The 20,072-nt window shown below is 54.8% G+C and overlaps 6 protein-coding genes and 1 non-coding gene across 7 annotated transcripts; 3 read left to right on the top strand and 4 right to left on the bottom strand.

Moving 5' to 3' along the window:
* Positions 1-753: 753 nt before the first annotated feature.
* On the bottom strand, positions 754-864 carry N657DRAFT_t113. Its single transcript has one exon. It is a non-coding gene; the product is annotated as a tRNA-Leu (tRNA).
* Positions 865-1,206: 342 nt separating this feature from the next.
* Positions 1,207-3,035, bottom strand: N657DRAFT_635750 (uncharacterized protein; the record flags this gene model as incomplete). The annotated part of the gene is made up of 9 exons (XM_062791364.1): positions 1,207-1,291; positions 1,436-1,602; positions 1,662-1,686; positions 1,768-2,036; positions 2,102-2,322; positions 2,400-2,487; positions 2,563-2,588; positions 2,741-2,903; positions 3,033-3,035. The coding sequence occupies 9 exons, from the start codon at positions 3,033-3,035 to the stop codon at positions 1,207-1,209; spliced, it is 1,047 nt and encodes a 348-aa protein (XP_062645511.1).
* A 346-nt stretch (positions 3,036-3,381) lies between these two features.
* N657DRAFT_647939 (ubiquitin-activating enzyme E1) lies at positions 3,382-7,387 on the bottom strand. Its single transcript, XM_062793420.1, has 4 exons — positions 7,206-7,387; positions 6,637-7,016; positions 4,587-6,573; positions 3,382-4,526 (listed from the first exon to the last, which is right to left on the bottom strand). The coding sequence occupies exons 1-4, from the start codon at positions 7,209-7,211 to the stop codon at positions 3,792-3,794; spliced, it is 3,108 nt and encodes a 1,035-aa protein (XP_062645510.1). The 5' UTR covers positions 7,212-7,387; the 3' UTR covers positions 3,382-3,791.
* A 1,006-nt stretch (positions 7,388-8,393) lies between these two features.
* Positions 8,394-9,051, bottom strand: N657DRAFT_577445 (peptidyl-prolyl cis-trans isomerase; the record flags this gene model as incomplete). The annotated part of the gene is made up of 6 exons (XM_062789252.1): positions 8,394-8,421; positions 8,478-8,519; positions 8,575-8,595; positions 8,666-8,726; positions 8,808-8,851; positions 8,927-9,051. 6 exons carry the CDS (start codon positions 9,049-9,051, stop codon positions 8,394-8,396), a joined length of 321 nt encoding a protein of 106 aa, XP_062645509.1.
* Positions 9,052-10,551: 1,500 nt separating this feature from the next.
* Positions 10,552-11,705, top strand: N657DRAFT_117813 (uncharacterized protein). Its single transcript, XM_062785802.1, has one exon. It carries the CDS (start codon positions 10,786-10,788, stop codon positions 11,362-11,364), a length of 579 nt encoding a protein of 192 aa, XP_062645508.1. The 5' UTR covers positions 10,552-10,785; the 3' UTR covers positions 11,365-11,705.
* A 284-nt stretch (positions 11,706-11,989) lies between these two features.
* On the top strand, positions 11,990-12,673 carry N657DRAFT_118001 (uncharacterized protein). The gene has a single exon (XM_062785803.1). The coding sequence runs from the start codon at positions 12,120-12,122 to the stop codon at positions 12,492-12,494; it is 375 nt and encodes a 124-aa protein (XP_062645507.1). The 5' UTR covers positions 11,990-12,119; the 3' UTR covers positions 12,495-12,673.
* A 4,217-nt stretch (positions 12,674-16,890) lies between these two features.
* On the top strand, positions 16,891-19,467 carry N657DRAFT_657750 (uncharacterized protein; the record flags this gene model as incomplete). Its single annotated transcript, XM_062794836.1, has 9 exons — positions 16,891-17,142; positions 17,173-17,215; positions 17,291-17,342; positions 17,382-17,394; positions 17,461-17,481; positions 17,536-17,775; positions 17,809-17,957; positions 17,994-18,018; positions 18,049-19,467. The coding sequence occupies 9 exons, from the start codon at positions 16,891-16,893 to the stop codon at positions 19,465-19,467; spliced, it is 2,214 nt and encodes a 737-aa protein (XP_062645506.1).
* Positions 19,468-20,072: the final 605 nt, after the last annotated feature.

Raw genomic sequence — 20,072 nt, 5'->3', positions numbered from 1 at the left:
CGGACTTTGGCACTTTCTTGGCTATCGGCTTGTACTGGCTCGACTTTGACCTTCACGTTGGTTAAATATAATGGTTGCATTGCCCCGGATGGCTGGATCCTCTGCTCGCAGGGTCTGAGAAATGGAGAAACAATGTTCTTGTCTGTTCTCGTTTGTTATTGTTTGAGTTTGTGAAGGGTACTGCAGTGTTGTGAACTTTTGGTGTGTTAAACTCAAGCTGATAACTAATTTGAGTTGGATGGAAAGGGAGGAGGAGTGTGGGAGGTCCCATGGATTTGGGATTTGCTTGACTCCTGGTTTGTTTGGGGTGATATAGTCCTTTACATTGGTGTTAATGTGTGCAACGTCTCGGGACGGGTGTAACTGTTTGACTGGTGTTGTGAGATGGAAACGGTAGGGGATGGAAGTGAATGAGCTGTTATCAGCCCGGACGCCCTGGCAACGATGTCTCTCGTTCGCTCTCTTTTCGTCACCAAGTCTTGTCCTATTGTCTATCTCTTTTCTGTAGAACATGATGGCTGCTCGGCTCCCTGTTCCCCGTGTCTTGTCCATCGGGAGAGGAGATTGGAAGTACGTGCGGGCAAAGGATTTCAAAGAAAGAGTCAGTTTTAAGTCTTTCCCATTAGACTCACCACTCTCAGCCAAACAAGTTCCTGATAGCACATCAGCAGGAAAAAAAAAGCAGCTTAGTGCAAAATAATCAGAGTATCTATTCAGGGCTGCAGGGCTGCAGGGCTGCAGGGAACAAAAGTTTGACAAGAGTGGGATTCGAACCCACGCCCTTTCGGACCACGGAATCTTGAGGAAGATTGGGATTAAGGGTTTTCCTTAACGTGGCGCCTTAGACCGCTCGGCCATCTTGCCGTCGTTCATTGGTAGCACTACGGAATATTGCAAATTATATAAGCTTATTAAAAATGGAGTACACCCGCACACAAAGGCCCTTTTTGCTCTGAACGACTCTTGATGCAGGTATCGACAACAGACAAGGACTTCATGTGAGCATCTGAGTCAGTTTTCTGTACTTGCCCATTCCAATAGGCTTGCTGTCTGCTCGAGTCCTACCCTGAAAACAATCACTGCGGCACGTCAAGCAAACAATTTCAGCTCCTGCCCCTTCCTTTATTCCACGAACCCCTCACTCACCACCACACTAAACAACCCTTCCGTAGTCAAGCATAAAATCCCAGCTATCCGTAAGGCCCGCTAAGCCTTGCCGCCTGCAGCAGCAACCTCGTCGCCCAGCGGCAGGATATCCGGCACGGGCCCGAGCGGGGTGATGGACAGCGGGCTGTCCAACAATGTCAGTCATTTCATGCCTAGTAAAGGTAACTCGGGAATCTTCGGGGCAGAAGGACTGATTCTGGGGACAAGGCGACTCCCGTGACTCCCGAGACATCCAGAAAGGGGCAAAAAGAGCGCGAGTTTGACGTACTTGATCTGGGTGTGCGACCGGGTGTAGTGGTTCTTGATGTGCAAGAAGTTGGTCGTATCGCGGAAGGCGGGGACGGTCCAGTACAGGTGGCGCATCCAGGCATGCAGGGCCGGGTAGCCCGAGCGGATGTCCTTGAGGTTGCACTTGAAGTGCTGCACGTAGACGGGCTGAAACATCACAGTTGAGGTAGGTACTTCTTTTTAGTGGGTGGAAAAGGGAGACTTACGTCGAAGCGGATGATTGTTACAAAGCTTTGGAAGTATGTTATTAGTACATGCGGACCAGATCTTGGTGCTCTATTTTCTGTGCAGGAAGGAAGGAATGAGGCTTACAGCCGGATATCGACCTCGGTGAGGGTCTGGCCAAACCAGTACGGCCCCTCGCTTGCCGTCTGCTTGAGGTGCGCTTCGGCGCGGTCCAGGGCCTCAAACAAGGCGACGACGTTGCGCTCGTAGGCCTCCTGGGTCGTGGCAAAACCCGACTTGTACACGCCGTTGTTGATCTTGTCGTACTGCCACTCGTGCGTTTCGTCGATCTGCGCCCGCAGATTCTCTGGGTAGAAGTCGACGCCGCGGTACTTTTCGTCGATGAGGTCGTTGAACTACGCGCGAGTCAGCCATGCGGTTTCAATCAATCACGGTCTCAAAGGGGGAGAGTAAAACGCACCTCCGTCCCAAACATGCGCAGAATCTCACTGCTCTCGTTGTTGACGATGGTCTGCGTCTTCTTGTCGTACAGCACGGGCACGGTAAAGCGCCCCTCGTACGACGGGTTCGCCTGGAAGTAGATGTCCCGGAGATGGGTGAAACCCTCATGCCCCGGGACGGGGTCCGGGATGACGTTCTCCCCTTCGGAGTCGGTATCCTCGGGCGTGGGGAAGCGCCAGCCTGAATCGACATCATCAGTCAGTCCAATTTCCTCCTCCTTCATAACGGAGCCCTTTTTTGTTGCTATAATGACGCACCCTTGGAACCCAGATGCCAATGCACCGACGAAAACGAGATGACATCATCCAGCCCCTTCAGCTTGCGCGCAATGAGCGTGCGAGTAGCCTATCGCATTAGAAGGGCTTGCGGTCAGCCCCGAATTTCAACTACCTGATAAATCTCTGCTTGGGAGCAGCTCACCCACGGGCAGGCATAGCTCACGTACACTGGTCCAACAAAATCAGTCATTTCTTGCCTATCAAGCGTGACTCGGGAGTACTTCGGGAGCAAAAGTGCTGCTTTAGGGATAAAGCGACTTCCGTGACTCCCTTGCCCGGGACATCTCGAAACGGGCAAAAAGAGCACGAATTTGACGTACAGTGATACCTGCCCTTCTCAGGCGGGAACTTGGCGCCGGGCTCGCGCGAGATCCAGTTGCGGAAGGAGCTCTGCTGGCGCTTAAACTCGCCCGACGTGTCGCCGGGCTTGACCCAGTCGGTAATCTTGCCCGCCGTGTGCGTGCCGGGGGTGTCCTTGGCTGCCTGGAAACTGACGTTAGCTGATGGAGTCTGGTAGATATGAAGAGAATGTCACAGAAGCGGTGATGTGTGACTTCTACACAAGGTATCGGCCGTCTCAGTGACGAGACGAACGGGGAGGCTGCAACGTACCATGGTCGCAAGTTGTCTGACACCTTTCTTTCTCGCCTGCAAAACCCTCGATAACGGCCACGTTTCTCGCGATGAGAACTTCCGAGAGGTATGGAGATAAACTCTCGCAACAACGAACTGCGATGATGGTTTTTCTAGAAGTGGTGACAGGCTCTCCAAAACCGGGCGAGCACTTCTTCTTATTAGTAAGTTCATGTATGAGGGGTTGTCGGTGAGGTGTATTACCGCATCCGGTAGCCCAATTGTCTCAACCAGGAATACGCTACAAAAGTGTAGTTGAAGGCGACTGAGATTCTTACATACTCCTTACAGCTGCTTATTAGGCTTGTAAAGGATTATCCAAGCGGATGAATGAACTGACAAATACCTTATTACTGACGTAATGAGGAGCTCCCCACCTTGGCGCATGATGATGAGTAAGGCACCTGCTGAAACGAAAGCCACTACTGTGGTATAGGATTGGAATGAGACAAATGCTGTACGCCTTTTACGGACTTGTTTAACGGAATATAGATCCGGCCGTGTACGTCTTTGGGTAAAGGAGGACAGGTAGTGCTGGTGTTTGCCTCGCTCTTGACTTGGGCAAGCAGTGAGATTGGACACCACCCCGACACCCCCACGGGAAAAAGACCAAGAGAGAAAGAGCTGCTAAAAGACAACGTCTATTCCTCCTACCGGCGCCTAAATGTGTGCATATGCTCATATTCCACACCAATCCGCAAGCTTACAGCCCCAACCATCTGCTAACTAGCTCGCATTTCACCGGATCTTGGCCTTGATGTACGGCACCTCGACGTCCTCGCCATTAGCGTCCTCCGTCACCACCTCAAAGATGAGCTCCGTCTGGTGCGCCGGGATCGGCTTCTTAGTGACTGACTCGACGAGCTCACTCAGCCTCATGCCAAACTTGTCTTTCTGCTTGGCCGGCGGGAAGAAGGCGGCAAACAGGAGGCTAACCCCGGAGCTCAGCATGGCGATCGTCAGCCCGCGCTTCTCAAAGTCGTCAATCAGCTCCCGGAGCGTGACATTGCCGACCTCGAACCGGTCCCAGATCTTGTCGAGCGTCACCTTGCCGTTGGGACCCTGGTACTCCACCTTGGGGCTGGCGATCGGCTCGCTGAAGCCGAAGAAGGGCAGCGCGAGGTTGACGAAGCCGTTCTTGTACTGCTCAAGGTCCTTCTTGCCGTCAACGATCTTGTACAGCTCCAGTATCACCAGGCCTGTGACGAGCGCCGTCGTCGTGGCGATGGCCGGGATGATCTTGCCGGCAATGAACTTGGTCTTGTGCCGATCTGCCGGCTCAATCTTGTAGTTCTCGGCACGCAGGTTGCTGGCAGCCGTGATGAAGTCGATGTGGTAGTTGGTGTCATCGTCCTTCTCAAACTCCACCGGCGTGAGCTTGAACCCGGCCAGCGTCTTGGGATCCGGCAGATCGTTGACAAGTTTCTGCAGCTCATTCTCGTCATCGAAACTGCTGCCCCCGGCATTGGGGTCCTAAACCGCGTTAGCAAAACCGCCCTATCTCCACTCTCTAGATTCACACACGGTACTTACAGGGTCTTTGTCATCGGCCTGGATCTTGACGTTTGCGTCTGGCGAGAAATCCGGAATGATCATTGAATCCAGCGCCTGCATGTAGTCCTGCCTGGTCTTCCCCTTGACATTGATGTTGTAATTGAAGGCGTGCAGGTTAGTCGCCGCTTCAAGGAACGAAAAGTGTGTGGGGTTATTGGGATCGAACTTGAGCGGGTCCGGCGCGCGCTTGGGACCCGACCAGAAGGGTGTACCGGTCGACGAGACAGCGTCCTTGGGGAAGTTGTAGAGAAGCTGCTGGATGGCGTTGTTGTACTGCTTCTCGAACAGCATGCGAGCCCACTGCACGCAGTCCTCAAACGTGAGCGCGCGCTCATTCTTGAGGAACTCCACCAGCATCTCCAAAGTCGCCTTCTCATTGCCCCCCTGCTTCAGCGTCGTCTCCAGGTAGTTGGGTTGAGTGAGGTACAGGTTTGCCGTCTCGGCCGGCTTCACGAACGAGCTCTCAAACAACTCACGTGCCCACGCGATTGTGTGCTCAATCTTGTTGGGAAAACTGCGGAGGGTGCACATGGGGAACGATTGCTCCGGTGGATCCTGAGACGACGAGTACGACTCGGTAAGCATAGGAAGTACCACCTGTGTGTTGCCCTTGGTACCGAGCGTGCCGCTCTCCAGGAGCGGCTTGTGGAAGAAAACGCATCTCCGATCCACATACGTCCTCGCTTCGACATTGTCAAGAGCGTTCGTCACGCCGTCGAGGCTGTTCCAGAAGTCTTCGTTGAAGATGTGCTCCGTATCCTGGCTGACACGGTCCTTGAGCGAGACAATGTGGCCCTCGAGGTCCGGATTCATGGCCTGCACGGCCTTCGCTGCGCACTCGCTCTTCATCTGGCCGACGTCCTTGGGCCGGAACAGGAACTGCCTGTTCAGGTTGCTCTTCTCGATCTGGTCCATATCGGTCACGGTAATCCTGCCCTTGGGCCCGGTTCCGAGACCGATCATGGCCCAGTTCTTAAGCATCTCGCAGCCGATGGCGCCGGCGCCGACCAAGAACTGCCTCATGTTTGCAATCTTCTCCTGGAACTCACGACCAAAGACCGCAATCTGGCCGTCGTGACGCGAACCGGTGGGCTTGCACAACTCCTCCGACCGGGCGGATGCTGTAGGGAGCGACTCGAGTGCGTCAAAGTACATGAACTGCTTCACTGGATGGAATTTTCCCGACACGGCTTTGAGCACCTCCTGGGCAGTGAGCCCGCCGAAGAAGGCAGCCATGGGATTGAGATCACCCGTTGCTTGGTAGCTGAGCTCCTTGAGCAACTTCTCGTCAAACTCCACTTCGATGCCTTCTGTTTGCGCAAATTGCTTGGCTGACTTGACGACGATCACCGCGTCCGAGTCATTCATCGGTCGTGGAAGGCGGCCGTGTGTCTGAGCAAATGCGTGCAGGGCCTGGAAGCCGATGTGCAGCTGTTGAGGCCGGTCGAACTTGGCAAAGTCGGAGATGACAAATTCGGGGTCCTTCATAGCGGCGGAGATGTTCTTGAAGTCGATGAACTTGGGCATCTTGACCTGCTGGTACAACCCTCCCCGCTTGTACTGGCCCAAGCCCGATACATCGCCGATCGAGAAGGTGTAGGGACCCTTCACTGTGACCTTCCGGGGCTCGCATCCATTGAGGGCTTCCATGCCCTCAACTTCTGAGAATGTGACGTAGTCGCCGTCCTCGAGCCCGTGTCGAGTCTCGTCGAGCGCGGAAACCACCCCTTCCTCATCAATGCCCGCAACTATGCCGTTCACAGGGTTCTCGCCAGTCGTATCAAGGATGGTGAAGTTTTTGCCGAAGTCGCAAAAGACCGACCCGAAGAGACCGAATGTGTCGGCGACGATGAAGTAGATGCCCTTCTGGTGGCAGTAATCGCCGACGGTTATCTGCACGGGAAGGGGGGTATTGGTGAGGACGACGACTTGATACTTGTCGAATTGTGAAAGGTTCTCGCTAAGGCTGCAGAGGGAAAGCGCATTAGCCCATGGCTGCTCCATTTTCTGCAGATCTTGATTTCCATACCTCTCAGACTCGTGGATGCGCACAGGCGTGTACGCATTCAGCTCGGCAACCCGGGGAGCAGTGACTTGATCACGAGGCTTGCCGACGTCCTCGGCGCGGAGGAAGAACTGGGATGAAAGGTCCGCGATGGCGACCGGCGCCGGATCGTGGAGGGTGAGGCTCTTGACACCAGCAAGGGCGACGTTCTTTGCTATCTCGACACCGAGACCCTTGAGGCCGACGATGAGCACATTCGAAGCGCTCATGCGCTTCATGGCCTCGTGGCCGAGCACATAAAGCTGACGGCTGTAGAGGGACTCATCGATCTCGTTGGAGCCCACGACCGACTCGTCCACCTGCATACGGGTGACGAGGTCGACGTCGCCGGGCTGCTTCTTGTCCTGCCGTACCATTGTTAGGAGGTTGGTGTCAGGAAGGTGGTGCTTGTCAAGTATCGTCGGTGAAAGTATAACGCCAGAAGCCGTCGACAAACGCAGGATTGGGGCCACCCGTGTTGAGGCTGGGGTACACTTAAAAGACTGGCGGTTTTGGGGTTGCGCAGGACCGGGAGAGTGCAGTTTGTAACTCACCGTCATGGTTCGTTTGAGGGAAATAGGCAAATCCCCTTCGGACACCTTGCGCTTCCCCAGTTTGGCGAAATTTGACTTGGTGCTGTGGGAATGGGAGGTAAAGCGTTAAGTTCTTGGTAATCGAGAATGAGTAATGCGGGATGCGCGGAAGTAGTGGGAAGCTGTGCCTATTGTTCAGTTGGATGTCGAGTGCAAGGCGGCAGTCAGGTCAGCCCCGCCACTGGCAACTGATGGCCTGCGGGGCTGTGACGGTAGAGTGGGCATGAGGTAGGCCAGCCGAGCTGCTATAGCAACAGTGCCCATGCCAAATACGGCAATGACGTGAGGGGATTCTTGTTTACTTTCACCCGTTTCCTTGCCGGATATCTTCACTTATCTGACCCTTTATGACAGACCTTTCCCTCAATCGCTTTTTTCTTTCGAATATTTTCACTTTCGAGTTTTCGGTCTCTCCTTATGTTCCTCCTTTTGATAAAGCAGACGGCCATTCCTAATGCTAATGGGGTCGTTTGCGAGTACGACCTTCACTTTCTTGGAAAGCATCGCGCAAGCGTCCATTGTTGTCAAGTATTGTTCCTAACGTAAGATGAGCACTATGCCCGAAGCCTGGGACGACACGGCACCTCACCGCCGTCGTACATTCCAGGTAGCACACGCGCAGGTATCTCTCCAACCAGGGTGTTAGTTGCAGCCCAAGATGATACATGTGATAATCGCCCTATCGACTAGCGCTCCTGACAGATTGCTTCGCCGATGTACATCGATGGAGCAGCACCGAGCACACAGCCGGCCTCTCCAAACTCGATTGGAACCCCAGTGGGTTTGCAGAGTTGATTGTTGGCAGAATGTGGCAGTTCTTGTCTTGTCTTTGCTTCGTCAAACAGCTGGTACGTCCTTTTCGACGTTACTTTCTCTGAACCTACCGAGCTCATCTTTTGAGAGGGCAGCAGGTCATGGCACAAGCACCTCAAACATAAGGTATTATCAAACCAACCGGAATACCAGCCGCAACGTGTACTGAGCAGACTCTATCCAGGAGAATGAGAAAAGGCCGGCCTGATTGATTCCGCAAACGTCTAACAGATATGCCCGAGCTTCTTTCCTCAAGCCCAGACAACATAAAATTGGCACATGAAGATGATCTTTCCCAGGCTTCCTTGTGGCACTAAACCACAACAGTGGCAGATATCATTGAACGGCCTTCAGATGGACGTCACTGCGTGTGGAAGTCAGATTGAAGTTTGCAGATCTGAAGGGAGCTGTCACACTTACAATATCAAGTCCGCATTGGGCGGGATGTGGCCATGGAAACCCCTGAGAGGTACCAGTCAGTCTTGGGGAGTCCTTGGACCCTGATGGAGAGACTCACTTTTCTCCATAGCCATAGTCACTGCTCAAGCGAGCATTAGCCGTGCATCTTCCTACGTGGCCCGCTCATTGATGCAGGAGAGGGGCCCAACCTGGTAATATCAAGAGTCGCTTGCTCACCGACTTTCATGTCCAAGACGGCCTCATCCCAGCCTGGCAAATAAATCATCAGCGCCATTAGTTCTCTCGATCCCTAGCGAGGCGGAGAGTCGTTGGTTACACGTGGGCCCTTACCCCTGATAAGCCTCCCGACTCCGATCTGGGTGACAAAGTCGCCTCTGCCCAGCGACGAATCGAATCTTTCACCTCTGTCAGCAGGCCGTATTGTTGAGAGGAAAAAGATGGTTGTTCACTGTTCCCCCTTATTGTCTGGCTTGCTCATGTCCTTGAGCCAACCAGTGTATGCGATGGTGACTGTCTGGCCCCTGACGGGCTGCGGCCCGGTTCCGGCGACATGTGTTGTTCTTATCACACCCATGGTGCCCACAAGTCGGAATCCGTCTCGGCGGTTGTCACAGGGCTCCTTGTTCGATCCGGGTCTGGCGAACTTGCGAACACTCTCAGGGCGCTACTCTTGGGTCAAGAGAGATGCTTTGAGGGAGCGGGTGACACGCCTCCACCGGCGCCGGCGGTGGCGAACGGCAAGGGAAAAGTCAAAGCAGGGAGATTGGGGAGGATGGGCGACGGATGTGCGTAAGTGGGTTGCTTTGGAATCGTGGCTATGGGAAGATGACGGCAAGACGACCGACGGCAGAGGTTTGACTTGGGAACGAGGAAGCTGACAGAACACTGCGCTATTCCGAGGGGTTGTTGTAAGGACAACTAGGAAGGAGAGAAGAGGCCCGTATTTAGTACTCGGCCGCGGACAAACACTCCCTCGACTTCCGAATCCGTCGTCTGGATCTCCCACCCCTGGCTGTCGTCATCGCCCCCACGTATGGTCGAAGTACTTGCACCTGTCCTTAAGGAGCCCAGGGCTCGTACGCCGAAGGGTACTTGGACAAGCAGGGGCAGGGAACGGAGCAGAGACGGGTGCACATTGGCTTTCAACCGGCCAATATCCCACGCTACGGACTGCCTGACTTGTGTCGCGGGCAATCTTTGGGTTGAGGATGCCAATGCAGGTTTGCATCGTGGAGGTTGATATAGGATCGATTAGGTTGATGAGCCGGTCCGGGACTTGGCTGCTGGGAACACTGCCGACTGCGGTTGGCTGCCCATGCAGGCTGCGAGCTGCGAAGGTCTCCAGCTTATTGCGCAGTGCAAGATCTTTACGTGGGATCTGCCGTGGGGTTCGATTTCATCAACATGACCCATGATTCTATCTGTCGGTTAGGCTCTTTTCCCCTTCCGTTATTACCCACCTTCGTGTTCTCTCCTCACGCCCAATCTGCCTCTAGCATTCCTGCAGCCTGCTAACTTGATCCTCGGTTTCAGCCACCAATACTTGACTAGAACCGTAGCCGTCCACCGGAGAATGGTTGCATGCCCTAGCCAGCCCTTGCGTCCTCCGCATGATCCGGCCGCAGGCATACCATAGCATGTCGTTGGTCCCAGACCATTCTTTGCTTTTGGGACTTCATCAACAGGCCCGGCCTGGGGGTCAGAAATCGGGAGGGCTTGAGACTAGTGGAAGGAGCAAGCCTCGCTCTCACACAGCTATTGAACAAATTCACTGGACAAGGCCGGAGATGTGGTCGAATCCGAGGCACCTTGCCGGATCGGATGTGGACGGTATCTGGCATTGACTAGTCCCGATTTGCATGGGTATTATGCGTGCGAGATGGCTACCGATCTCGGCACTGTGTTTGGCTTGTCCCATCACGACGTTGTGCAGGGACAGCGCAAACAACGGCTACCAGCCGGGATGAAGCAGAGACGAGCCGCAGCCTGCGACGGTCAAAGCAGCACCGACGTCAGAACGGGTTGGCAGAAAAAAACTTGACACGGCAGCCCAAGCTGCGAGTTGCTACTGCCACTCTCCCCCAAGACTGCCAGAGCCCAGCCAACTTTCCTGCACACTCCGTTGTGGGTATGCGTCTGCAGCTTGTGTTGGAAAGAGTCGGCTTACAGATACCGCCATGCGAGATCTCCATCCCGTCCTCTTAGCCCGCAGCCGAGAAACAGGTTGCCGTTGGGTCAAGTCCGCAGCACGCCATTGTCCAACCATTATGTCGCGCCGCCTGTGTTAAGCACTGTCAAGAACCGTGTGATGCCCCGCGGGCTCGCTGGCTCCGCGCGGCATCTTCTGCCTCATCAAGCTATATCCAAACGGAGAGCAAAAAAGACGGGTAGCAGCGCGAGCGGGCGGACGAGAACCGGACTTGAGTTTGCCGTGAACACTGTCAGAAACCCCAGGTCTGGTCTGAGAGGCATGACAGACGAGATATCTGCTGTCCTACCACCTTACTGGGAAAGGGCCCACGACCAACGGCACCACAAGGGTCCAACGCGGGCGACGGCATACCAATGTCTTGATCTGCGCAACCGATTATCTGCAGTGCCTGTCGCACATTGCAACAACGACCGCCGAATCTCGCGCCGGGTATCTAGATCATTACCGGTCTCGGCTTGTTGCAGGACAGCACGTTGGACCATACATGCCAGGCCCCAATCCCGGGTTGTCTGTGTTGGGCAAGCAGCCGGCACCTCACTCGCCATCACCAATAGCGTTTTTGCTTCTCCTCCGGTAGCTCGTGCCATTCACATGCCCATACGCGGACGGCGTAGTAGAAAAACTATGAGACACCAGCAGACGTCAGATCGATTCTTCCATCCTGCCGACCCGTAAACCACTGGGTCAAAGTCCCAACTGCCCATATGACGACTAGTCTGCGTGATCAATTTACCTCATGCGGGTTCTTTAGTATGCAAGGGAGGTGGAGCATGGACGATGCTGGTGTCGATGCTCACGCTGCTACCTTATTGACCAGTCCAAGCGTGAGTAGCAGTAAGCGATCGTGAACCGGGGGGCTATCTGTCTCGAGTGCTCGCGGCATCGAGATCAGATTGAGAGCTGATCGGGAAACACGTGGAGCGTCCCAACTGGGCGAGATCCTGTGGGGACTCCGGAGGGACCGTGCTTGTCTATTGCCAGTGGCGTCTGCTCCTACCGATGGCCGAGTCCGATGGGACGGCTGCGATTCGGCCTCCCAGGACAGACAAAGATCCCCCGGAAGTGTACCTCATGAAAGGATCCAATTTCCTGATTCTCGTATCATGTGTTGGGTGGGAGACTCGCGGGTGCGGGACAGATTGGATGCAGGTTGGCAAATACTCTAGGTAATGCAACTGCCGTCACAGAAGGACCCAAATGCTGCCCGACGGCTTTCGGCCGCAGAGAACCGCCGGAGAGATCAAGAAAATGCCGAGACATAGCGGAGTGGCCAACACGGGCACAGCACAGTGGCTTCGAACATACACAGGACCACAGTATGGTAGTACACAGTAAGTTCGTTTCCTGCTGGTATGGTATTGGCACCAGAGCCGTCGAGCGGGGGCGAAAAGGAAAGAAGGGATGTCAGCCTGTAGAGTTGTGGCTTCTCGATGAGATCGACATTCCAGATGCACGAGAAAAGCAATATTGTACGGTGGGGTTGGGGGTTGAAGAAGAGATTAGCCGCCGTTACCGCCACTGGTCCCGGGATGCGGCCGGTCGATCCGGGAAGCCACCGTCATGTTCCTGACCGACTCTATTCAGCTATCGTGGCTACCCTCGAGCACTGCATCAATGCTCAGATGGGAAGTTGGAAATGTGCAAAGCCAAGCAACGCAGGTATTTGGCCCCCAAGTATGACCCAGGCTCTCGACTTGAGAGTAAGTCAGCAAGCAACAAAGGTAGAGGGAGCTTGGCAACAGCGGGGAGAACAGCCGAGGGTGATGGGAGGTTGGTTTCTGATCTGCCCAACCAATGGGTTATGACGTTGAGAAAGCAAGAGCCAAAGGAAAACAAAAGAACAGGAGACGGAAAGAAAGAGGACGGAACCCGAAGAGAGAGATACGAGATGACGACAACCCACTTCCTCACGATATTGTTTCCCATCTTGTGGCGGCCCAGCGGGTAACCAGGGTAGTCCATCCACCTACGTCAGGCTTAGTTCCTGAGCTCGTGCCGCCCACCACTTCCTCACCAAAGCAACGCTGTGCCGCGATTATCGGTGATGTTGAGAATGTAGGCCGAGGACGATAATAAGGTAGATAACTATATCAGCACAGTGATGTGTCTGAGACGAAACCAAACGAAACGAAACAACATAAGGGAGATTTACGTTTTCCAACAATGCAATACCTGGGTGGGAAAGACGATAACTCAACTCGTACGCTATGGAAATGAAGGGCAAGGATGTAAAGTCGCTGACGACTCCAGTCGCTCTCGCTCAGATTCCTGTCGAGTTCCCTCGTCGGCGTGAATGAGGCTGTGCGACGGGGGTAGATACGGGTTGAGTCTAGAGGTTACAGGTCGGTGGAGGATGCGATGTTACAGGTTGCGGTGAGGCTGAAAAGGTGTGGTGTCTGTGCCCTTTTCAGGTTGTGTGTGCACGGCACAGTTGGCACGCGTGTTCCTGAAAACAGCCCTGGAGGCCAGAGCCTAGGTCCCGCTTCAGGTGCGAAGTGCTGGCAGGCATAAAAGCCGTCTGTGAGAAATACTGTGTGGTACAGGGCAGCTCCGGTCGATGTCATGTCTGTCTGGTTGGTGATCATGGGTGTGAAGGGAGAGTACATAGTAGAACGTCCTGCAGTTGAAAACATGCATCTTCAATCTCGGGTAATATGTCCCTGTATGGCCAACAGCTCAGGCCAATAAGTTGGCGCTCTGTAAGGGTCTGTTAGTAATTTTCGTTCCTGCAGATTGCGCACCATCACGGCAGCTGGAGATTCCTTAGCCACCCAACCCCTGGAAGCTGAGAGTGGTGCCAGAAAAATCCGCTGTTGCTTCCTCAATCAACAAGAGATGGTTTCCGTTGTCCGCCGTTGGTATTCCTGTCAGCAGGAATCGATCCCGTGTTCCGCAACTCCGAAAAGCATGTTGATGCCGATACCCTGTTGGAAGTCGCTTCAACCAATGATCCCTTGCTCGTGCTGCGCTGGCTGATGACGCCGTCCGCCTGAGCTGATTGGAAGTAAAGGTAATTGACAACGATGAATCAGCACGAGAGCGGCACCCGGGTCACTGAGTCTTCATTCCTGGACACACCTAAGATCTCTGAGATGCGCACGTTTGCGGCAAGGTATCTCGTTTCCACTTTCGTGTTCCTTAGGGCCGCGCGAGGTGCCCACGCCAGTTTTCTGGCCTTGTAAGGCTGCCGCTGTGGCTGCTTCGGGGGTTAGTGAACGATTATGTCCCTGATTTGCTTCGACGATCGTGGCTTGCTTCTCCACGATCCCGTTTGAGGCTTTGCTGCGGAAGCAGGAACATGTTCTGAGCTGGTGAGACATGGCTTGGCGGCTGGGCGAAACGGTGATCGCGGATTCGGGACCGGATTCCTGAAGGCAACAATATTTCCTAAAACGGCCGACAGATCTGGACGCCGCGCTCTCTACCTTGCCAGAATTTGTGCTGATGAGGCGACAACTGCAACTTGAAGTGTGCGTTGGCCAAATCATCCCAGGAGCGAAGACGCCTCTCGTGATGGTCCAAAGAACGGCAAACCGCCAACCGACGACCAACGCCGTACGGTCGATCTGCCTTTTCGAAACGAAAGACCCGCCCGTTGGGCCTGTGCGACTGGAAGCATGCCGAGAGCGTGGCAAGCTACGGATACAATATACTCAGTATCTTAATGCATATAAGGTCGGGTATTTTGATGGCATATGCATCTCGGAGACGATAGTTTGTCCGATATCCAATAACGTGCATTATCAGCGAGTGCACCATATCAGCGAGTGCACCATATCAGCGAGTGCACCACTTATCAAGTTTGGGGGGACTGTGCGCAAAATGTGTTTAAAAAAACGACAGAGCCCTACCATACATTATCAGCGAGCGGATCATATCAGCGATTGGATCACTCTAGCAAATTTTGGTAGAGGTGCATGCAATAAGACGTCAGAGAATTGTTAGTGCGATCTAGCAATTTCTTATTGTCTCATGGTGTATGCTCCACAGAAAGTTGCTAGAGTAATCCGCTCGCTGATAATATACGTTAACAATTTTTTAACATACTTTGCGCACAAGCCCACCAAACCTAGATAAAGTGGTGTATTCGCTGATATGGTGCACTCGCTGATAGTGCACGTTACCTCTTGATTAATAACCCCCAGTCCGTATGAGGTTCCCATCTTCGTGCCCGGGCCACGCGTCGGAATCCTCTAGGGGTCCGAAAACCCTACCTCCACTCTCGCTCGTTGCCCTGCGGCCGGGGTTCAGTATGTCGCACCGCGCTGCACTACCTGCTATGCCCAGTTTTCACAGTTGGGGCAACAGCAGCTTGTTGAAAAGCGCAAAGTTCCTGCATCCCCTAACAACAGCCGCAACCCGGGGGTGGTCCGTGAGAAGGATTATGACCTATCTGTCACTCCGACGTTTGCTCGGCGGCTCCCAGTTATTAAGCACGGCTTGTTGCAGCCCGCGCGCATTGACTCGGAAAATGCGCCCTGCAAAACCCAACACGTGTTCTACGGTCCGGATGATCGTCTTGCAGAAACGGTCAGTCGCCGTCATAGCTGCTATTCAATGCTCGCCGGATGTAAGAGGGTCGTTGGGGTCTGGGACACGATTGAGCTCATGCAAGCTTGAGATTGCCTGTTCGCGGTGCCTGAGGAAGACGGGAGACATTGCAGAGGTGAGTTGCATGGCGTTTCCGAGCCTTGATGAGCATCTTCCCTTGGACGGATACGCTATCTAGGCGTTAGCCAACCACGTGGGTCGACTACCCCTTGGCGCCGCCGGAGTGGGTCGCTCTTGTCCTTCATAATGCTAGCGCGCCAGGTGTTCCTGTACTTGCACTTTATAGCCGAATTGCAGGTGTGCCCGGCAAATCCCCCCTTCACTAAAGTCTCAGTAACTTTCTTACCCCATTTCGATGTCCGCAAGCCAGATTGTCTCGTGTCTCCAGCAGTTCTTAACCCCTCCAACAGTTGTTGGCATCTCAATGACAACCGGGAGCCGAGCGTGTAGACAGATGCAGACAGGGCTCTGTCTGCCATTCGTATTCAGCCAAGGTCCGGGATCCAGCGAAATTGTCGTGCTCACCATGCAAGGCTCCGTTTCGACACCCAACGTACGTTAGGCTTGAGGTTCACACCCACGCATGCTTGACCCACGGGTACCTGGCCACTAGCGGGCTCCACTGCCTGATCTGGACACCAACCAAGCGCTCAGCGCCGGGTGCCCTGGCGGCGCAATCTTCCCACTGCAACCCTCGAGGCTCACCTTTGCATCTGGTCCCGCACCCTTGCAGCGCTCCGCCCCAAAGCCCTTCCATCCCCCCGTTTCCCCTTCCAGCCCCTTGTCGTTTCTTCCGCTTTTGCTTTGGAGCGTCTCTGCTTGCGGTTGCGTTCGTTCCGTTCTCTCAAGCCAATCCTTCCTTTTTCCTTTTCGCTTCTGTTCTCTACATCCCACTCCGGCGATTTTCCCTCGACGACGTCGTCCTACACCGATTTGCCCTCCCGACTCGCCGACCGACCGTACAGTCCCGTCGTGTGGTCATCTCGTCCGACCTTGGGCGACCTGGAAGAAGGGACCCTCCCGGAAGGCCAACCGTGATCGCCAATGCCCGCCCTGTCATGACCCGTGCACGCGAGTCCCCGACACCACGAAGGTGAAGCACCATTACAATCACCAATCCTGACGGTTTCCGTCGAGTCGCTCTTTTATACGCAATCGCTTTTGCTTTTCTTTTTGGGCGGGGCTCAATCTTGGGTTCCCTGGAATCGCCAACTGTGAGTTCAATCTCGCGGCATAGAGGAGGCCAGTGAGGTTTCAGGGACATCTCGACATTTGCTCGTCGAGCAGAAAGAGAGAGGCGCGCCACCAGTGTCCTAAGCGACGGCCCTGCCGTTCACGTCGATCATGAGGATCCTCAATGGCCCTCCGGTGTCCACTAATGAAGTGATGATGACAGACCGACTGACACAATCTCCCATGACCAGAACACACTCCTTGAATATCTTTGTCAAGTACACTCCTTACGACTCTCCTGACGAGTGAGTGCCGCCGCGTCGCTCACAGCCGGTCTTGACGACGCTGACATCTCCTATCCCTTGTTTTCGCAGAGTTTAGCACTCCTTACCTGAACCACATCGCTCCTCAACAGCTCCGGCTCAAGTCGGACGCGAGATTATTGAGCGCGTGGTCGAAATTGCATAGAGAGATAGCATGAGGACAGCTTCAGTGTTGGCCGCCGCGTTGGTGGCGGTCTCGTCGGTGGTGGCTAGCCAGGGGGCGGCGAGACCGAAGTATTATTTCCCGCGCCATGTCAAGCGGCAAGTTACCAACGGGACCATAACGTCGCAAGAAAGCTTGTCGCCAAGTACGTCACCGGATTTGACCACGAAGGAGACGAGCTCGGATTCAGAGTCAGACTCTTCGAGTGACTCGAATGTGACAACGGTCGTTATCACGAGCACGGTTATCGCCGTCCCGACACCGACTTCGGAGTCGGCGTCATCCATCGACAACACATCTGACAGTAGTTCAACAAGTGAAAGCTCATCTGACGGCAGCTCTACGACCGAGACATCATCTCAAAGCTCTACTACGGACAGCACCTCTGAAGGTGCCTCGTCGACCGATGTTTCGTCCGGTAGCAGCTCAACGAGCGAGAGCTCGTCTGACAACGCTTCTTCCACCGAAACCACGCCTGCCAGCACCAGCTCTTCGGTGGCATCCTCATCCGGCGAATCTTCAACTAGCGAATCTCACCAATTGTCGTCGAGCGTGGATGAGCCGACAAGCACCAGCAGCTCTGTTAATGAAGCTACTACCACGAGCTCTGCCGATCAATCCGCTACGACTTTGGAGCAAACTTCAACGTCTGAGCAACCTGCGACTTCTCAGCAAACATCGACGTCTGAGCAACCCGCGACTTCTCAGCAAACATCGACGTCTGAGCAACCCGCGACTTCTCAGCAAGCATTAACGTCTGAGCAACCCGTTACATCTCAGCAAGCATCGACTTCGGAGCAATCCGTGACTTCTGAGCAAGCGTCAACTACCGATCAAATCGCCACTTCTGAACAACCGTCGACTACTGAGCAAGCCGTGACTGAACCGACGAGCTCCTTGCCTTCCGAGGAGCTTCCCACCCCTATAATTACGAGCACGTCCTCAATTCTCCTGGCCCCCACCGGCATCGTCACGTCGTCGAGCGCAACCGAGTCTAGCGGCCCGATTAGTTCCGTGCTGAGCGATATCAGTTCGATCCTGTCAAGCATCCTCGACCCGTCGCCGAACACCACCGTGACTATCATCCCCTCGAGCGCTATCACTGGACCTGGCACGGGTGTTTCGACGACCGATCTTCCGACGACCGAGCTTCCGACCGGGCTTCCGTCGACCGAGCTTTCGTCAACCGAACTTCCGACATCGACTGAGTCGCCAAATACGGGAACGTCGACAACACCCCCTGAGAGCACTAGTACTACTGAAACGGGGTTGCCTCCTATCACGAACTCGACTACCTCTGCAGTTCCGTCGGGCACCGGTACGCATACACCAGAGCCCCCCCTCAGCACAACGACGACCACCCTTGAGCCAAGCGGTAGTACGACCGTCTCTGAACCGCCGACAATCACCTCGACAACTTTCTCCGGCAACACTTCGATACCGACGGGCAACAGCACTTTGCCCCCTGTGACATCCTCGGAGCCGCCAACAGCAACTACTACCACTAGCTTCTCAAGCCTGTCGAGTTTGTCCAGCTCTTCGACCACCAGCGTGTCTCAGGAAACCAGCGGCGTCACGAGTATCCCCGACTTGGGCACCACTACCAAGTCAGAAGCATGGCTTCCCTCAACCATCCTGATCGCCCCGACCTCGTCAACGGCCTCAGGGACGGCATCGACGACAGCGAGCGGCATCCCATCAAGCTTCCCCTCGCTAATTGCGCCCAACACTCCAGTGAGTCAGCCTGATGACACGCAACTGATCCAGATTGGATTTCGCGAGGGGTACAACTACCAGTTCTTGGTGGCCGACGACCGGGCTGCGGCTCAAATCTTCACACTGCTGCCCCAAGCGCTGGCCGAGGCGGCCGGATTTGATATCAGCAAGGCCCAGGTGATGAAATTGGTTCCTCTGGACACTCAGAAGTCGCTGGGCTACATCACGACCTGCGCACACGTAACGTATCCGATCAGCATGGTGGAGACGCTGTCGATCGACATTAAGCTGCCCAACTCACCCCTGTACAACAGCGACAACCAGCTCATCTACAACCTCACGCAGCAGATAAACCCGGCAATTCCCATCTTCATTGGGCAGCTTCCCGACGGCGTGAGCGGCGGCTCCGGCAGCAATTCTGGCGGCAACAGTGGGGGTGGCGGCTCCAACAGCGACCCCTTTGGCACCGGCGGCAATTCTGGTTCTGACGGCCAGAACAGTTCGCAGAGGGGCACGACTGCGGGTATCGTGGCGGGGTCCGTTGCAGTTGCCGCGGCGTACGGCGTGGTCATGTTTGTGGTGGCGCGGCGGTACAAGCGGAAGAAGCAGGCCCACCGTCGGGCGAGCTCCATCACCAACAGCAATCCGTCCGACATGAGCGAGGTTGGCCGCGGAAGCCCTGCTCTGATGGGCGGCGCCTTGCTGAGCCGTGACTTCACTGGCAGCTACGGCGCCACGGCGCCGGGCGGCCGGGAGAGCCACGGCAGCGGCAGGAGCGGCATGGGCAACTCGGGCCGGACGCAATTCATATCAGCGCCCGTCGCGGCCGAGAATTCGCTCGGCTGGAACTGAGTTGCTCCGGCCTGAGATGACTTGACCTGAGACCGATCTACCATGGCCATGCTTCTTCCCCCGCCCCTCTCTGCGTCAGCTTTCCTTTCAACCACACCCGACCACTAGCCACTCCCATCGACATGACGTGGAAAGAATCCGATAGTATTTTATACGCTTCGATACCCCCTCGGTCAGCGGTTTTGCGGCTTGGCTTGAGCAAGCGAGCATCAGCTTTCTTTGCACTGCATCCTGCTTGCCGAGACTATTTTTTGTCTTGCTCGTTCACATGTCAACCGAAAAGCTACGATCAACATCACGTATAGAGAACGGACGGAGACCTGCGTCTCTGTGAAAGCACTCAGTCCCGCCGCGGCGGCAACCTCGAACGGAAAAACGTTTCTTTTTTACCTTCTGAATCTGTTACCCTTCTTGGCCTCGGGCCTTTTTTTTTATTTGTCTTTGGCTATCATACCTTTCTTGATGGATGATGACCGCCGGGCTCACTGGGCTGGGGTGGGCACCAGCACTCTAACAAAACCTTTTTGTATAGAAGCCTTTCAAATGTGAGAGAGCCTACTATCTATCAATCAGCCAGTCAGCTTGGTTTGTCTTTGTCTTGGACC

The sequence above is a fragment of the Parathielavia appendiculata genome (assembly GCF_033297405.1).
Source record: "Parathielavia appendiculata strain CBS 731.68 unplaced genomic scaffold N657scaffold_11, whole genome shotgun sequence".
Lineage (NCBI taxonomy): Eukaryota > Fungi > Ascomycota > Sordariomycetes > Sordariales > Chaetomiaceae > Parathielavia > Parathielavia appendiculata.
Note: the sequence above shows the minus strand (reverse complement) of the source record. Positions and strands in the feature narration are given on the sequence as shown.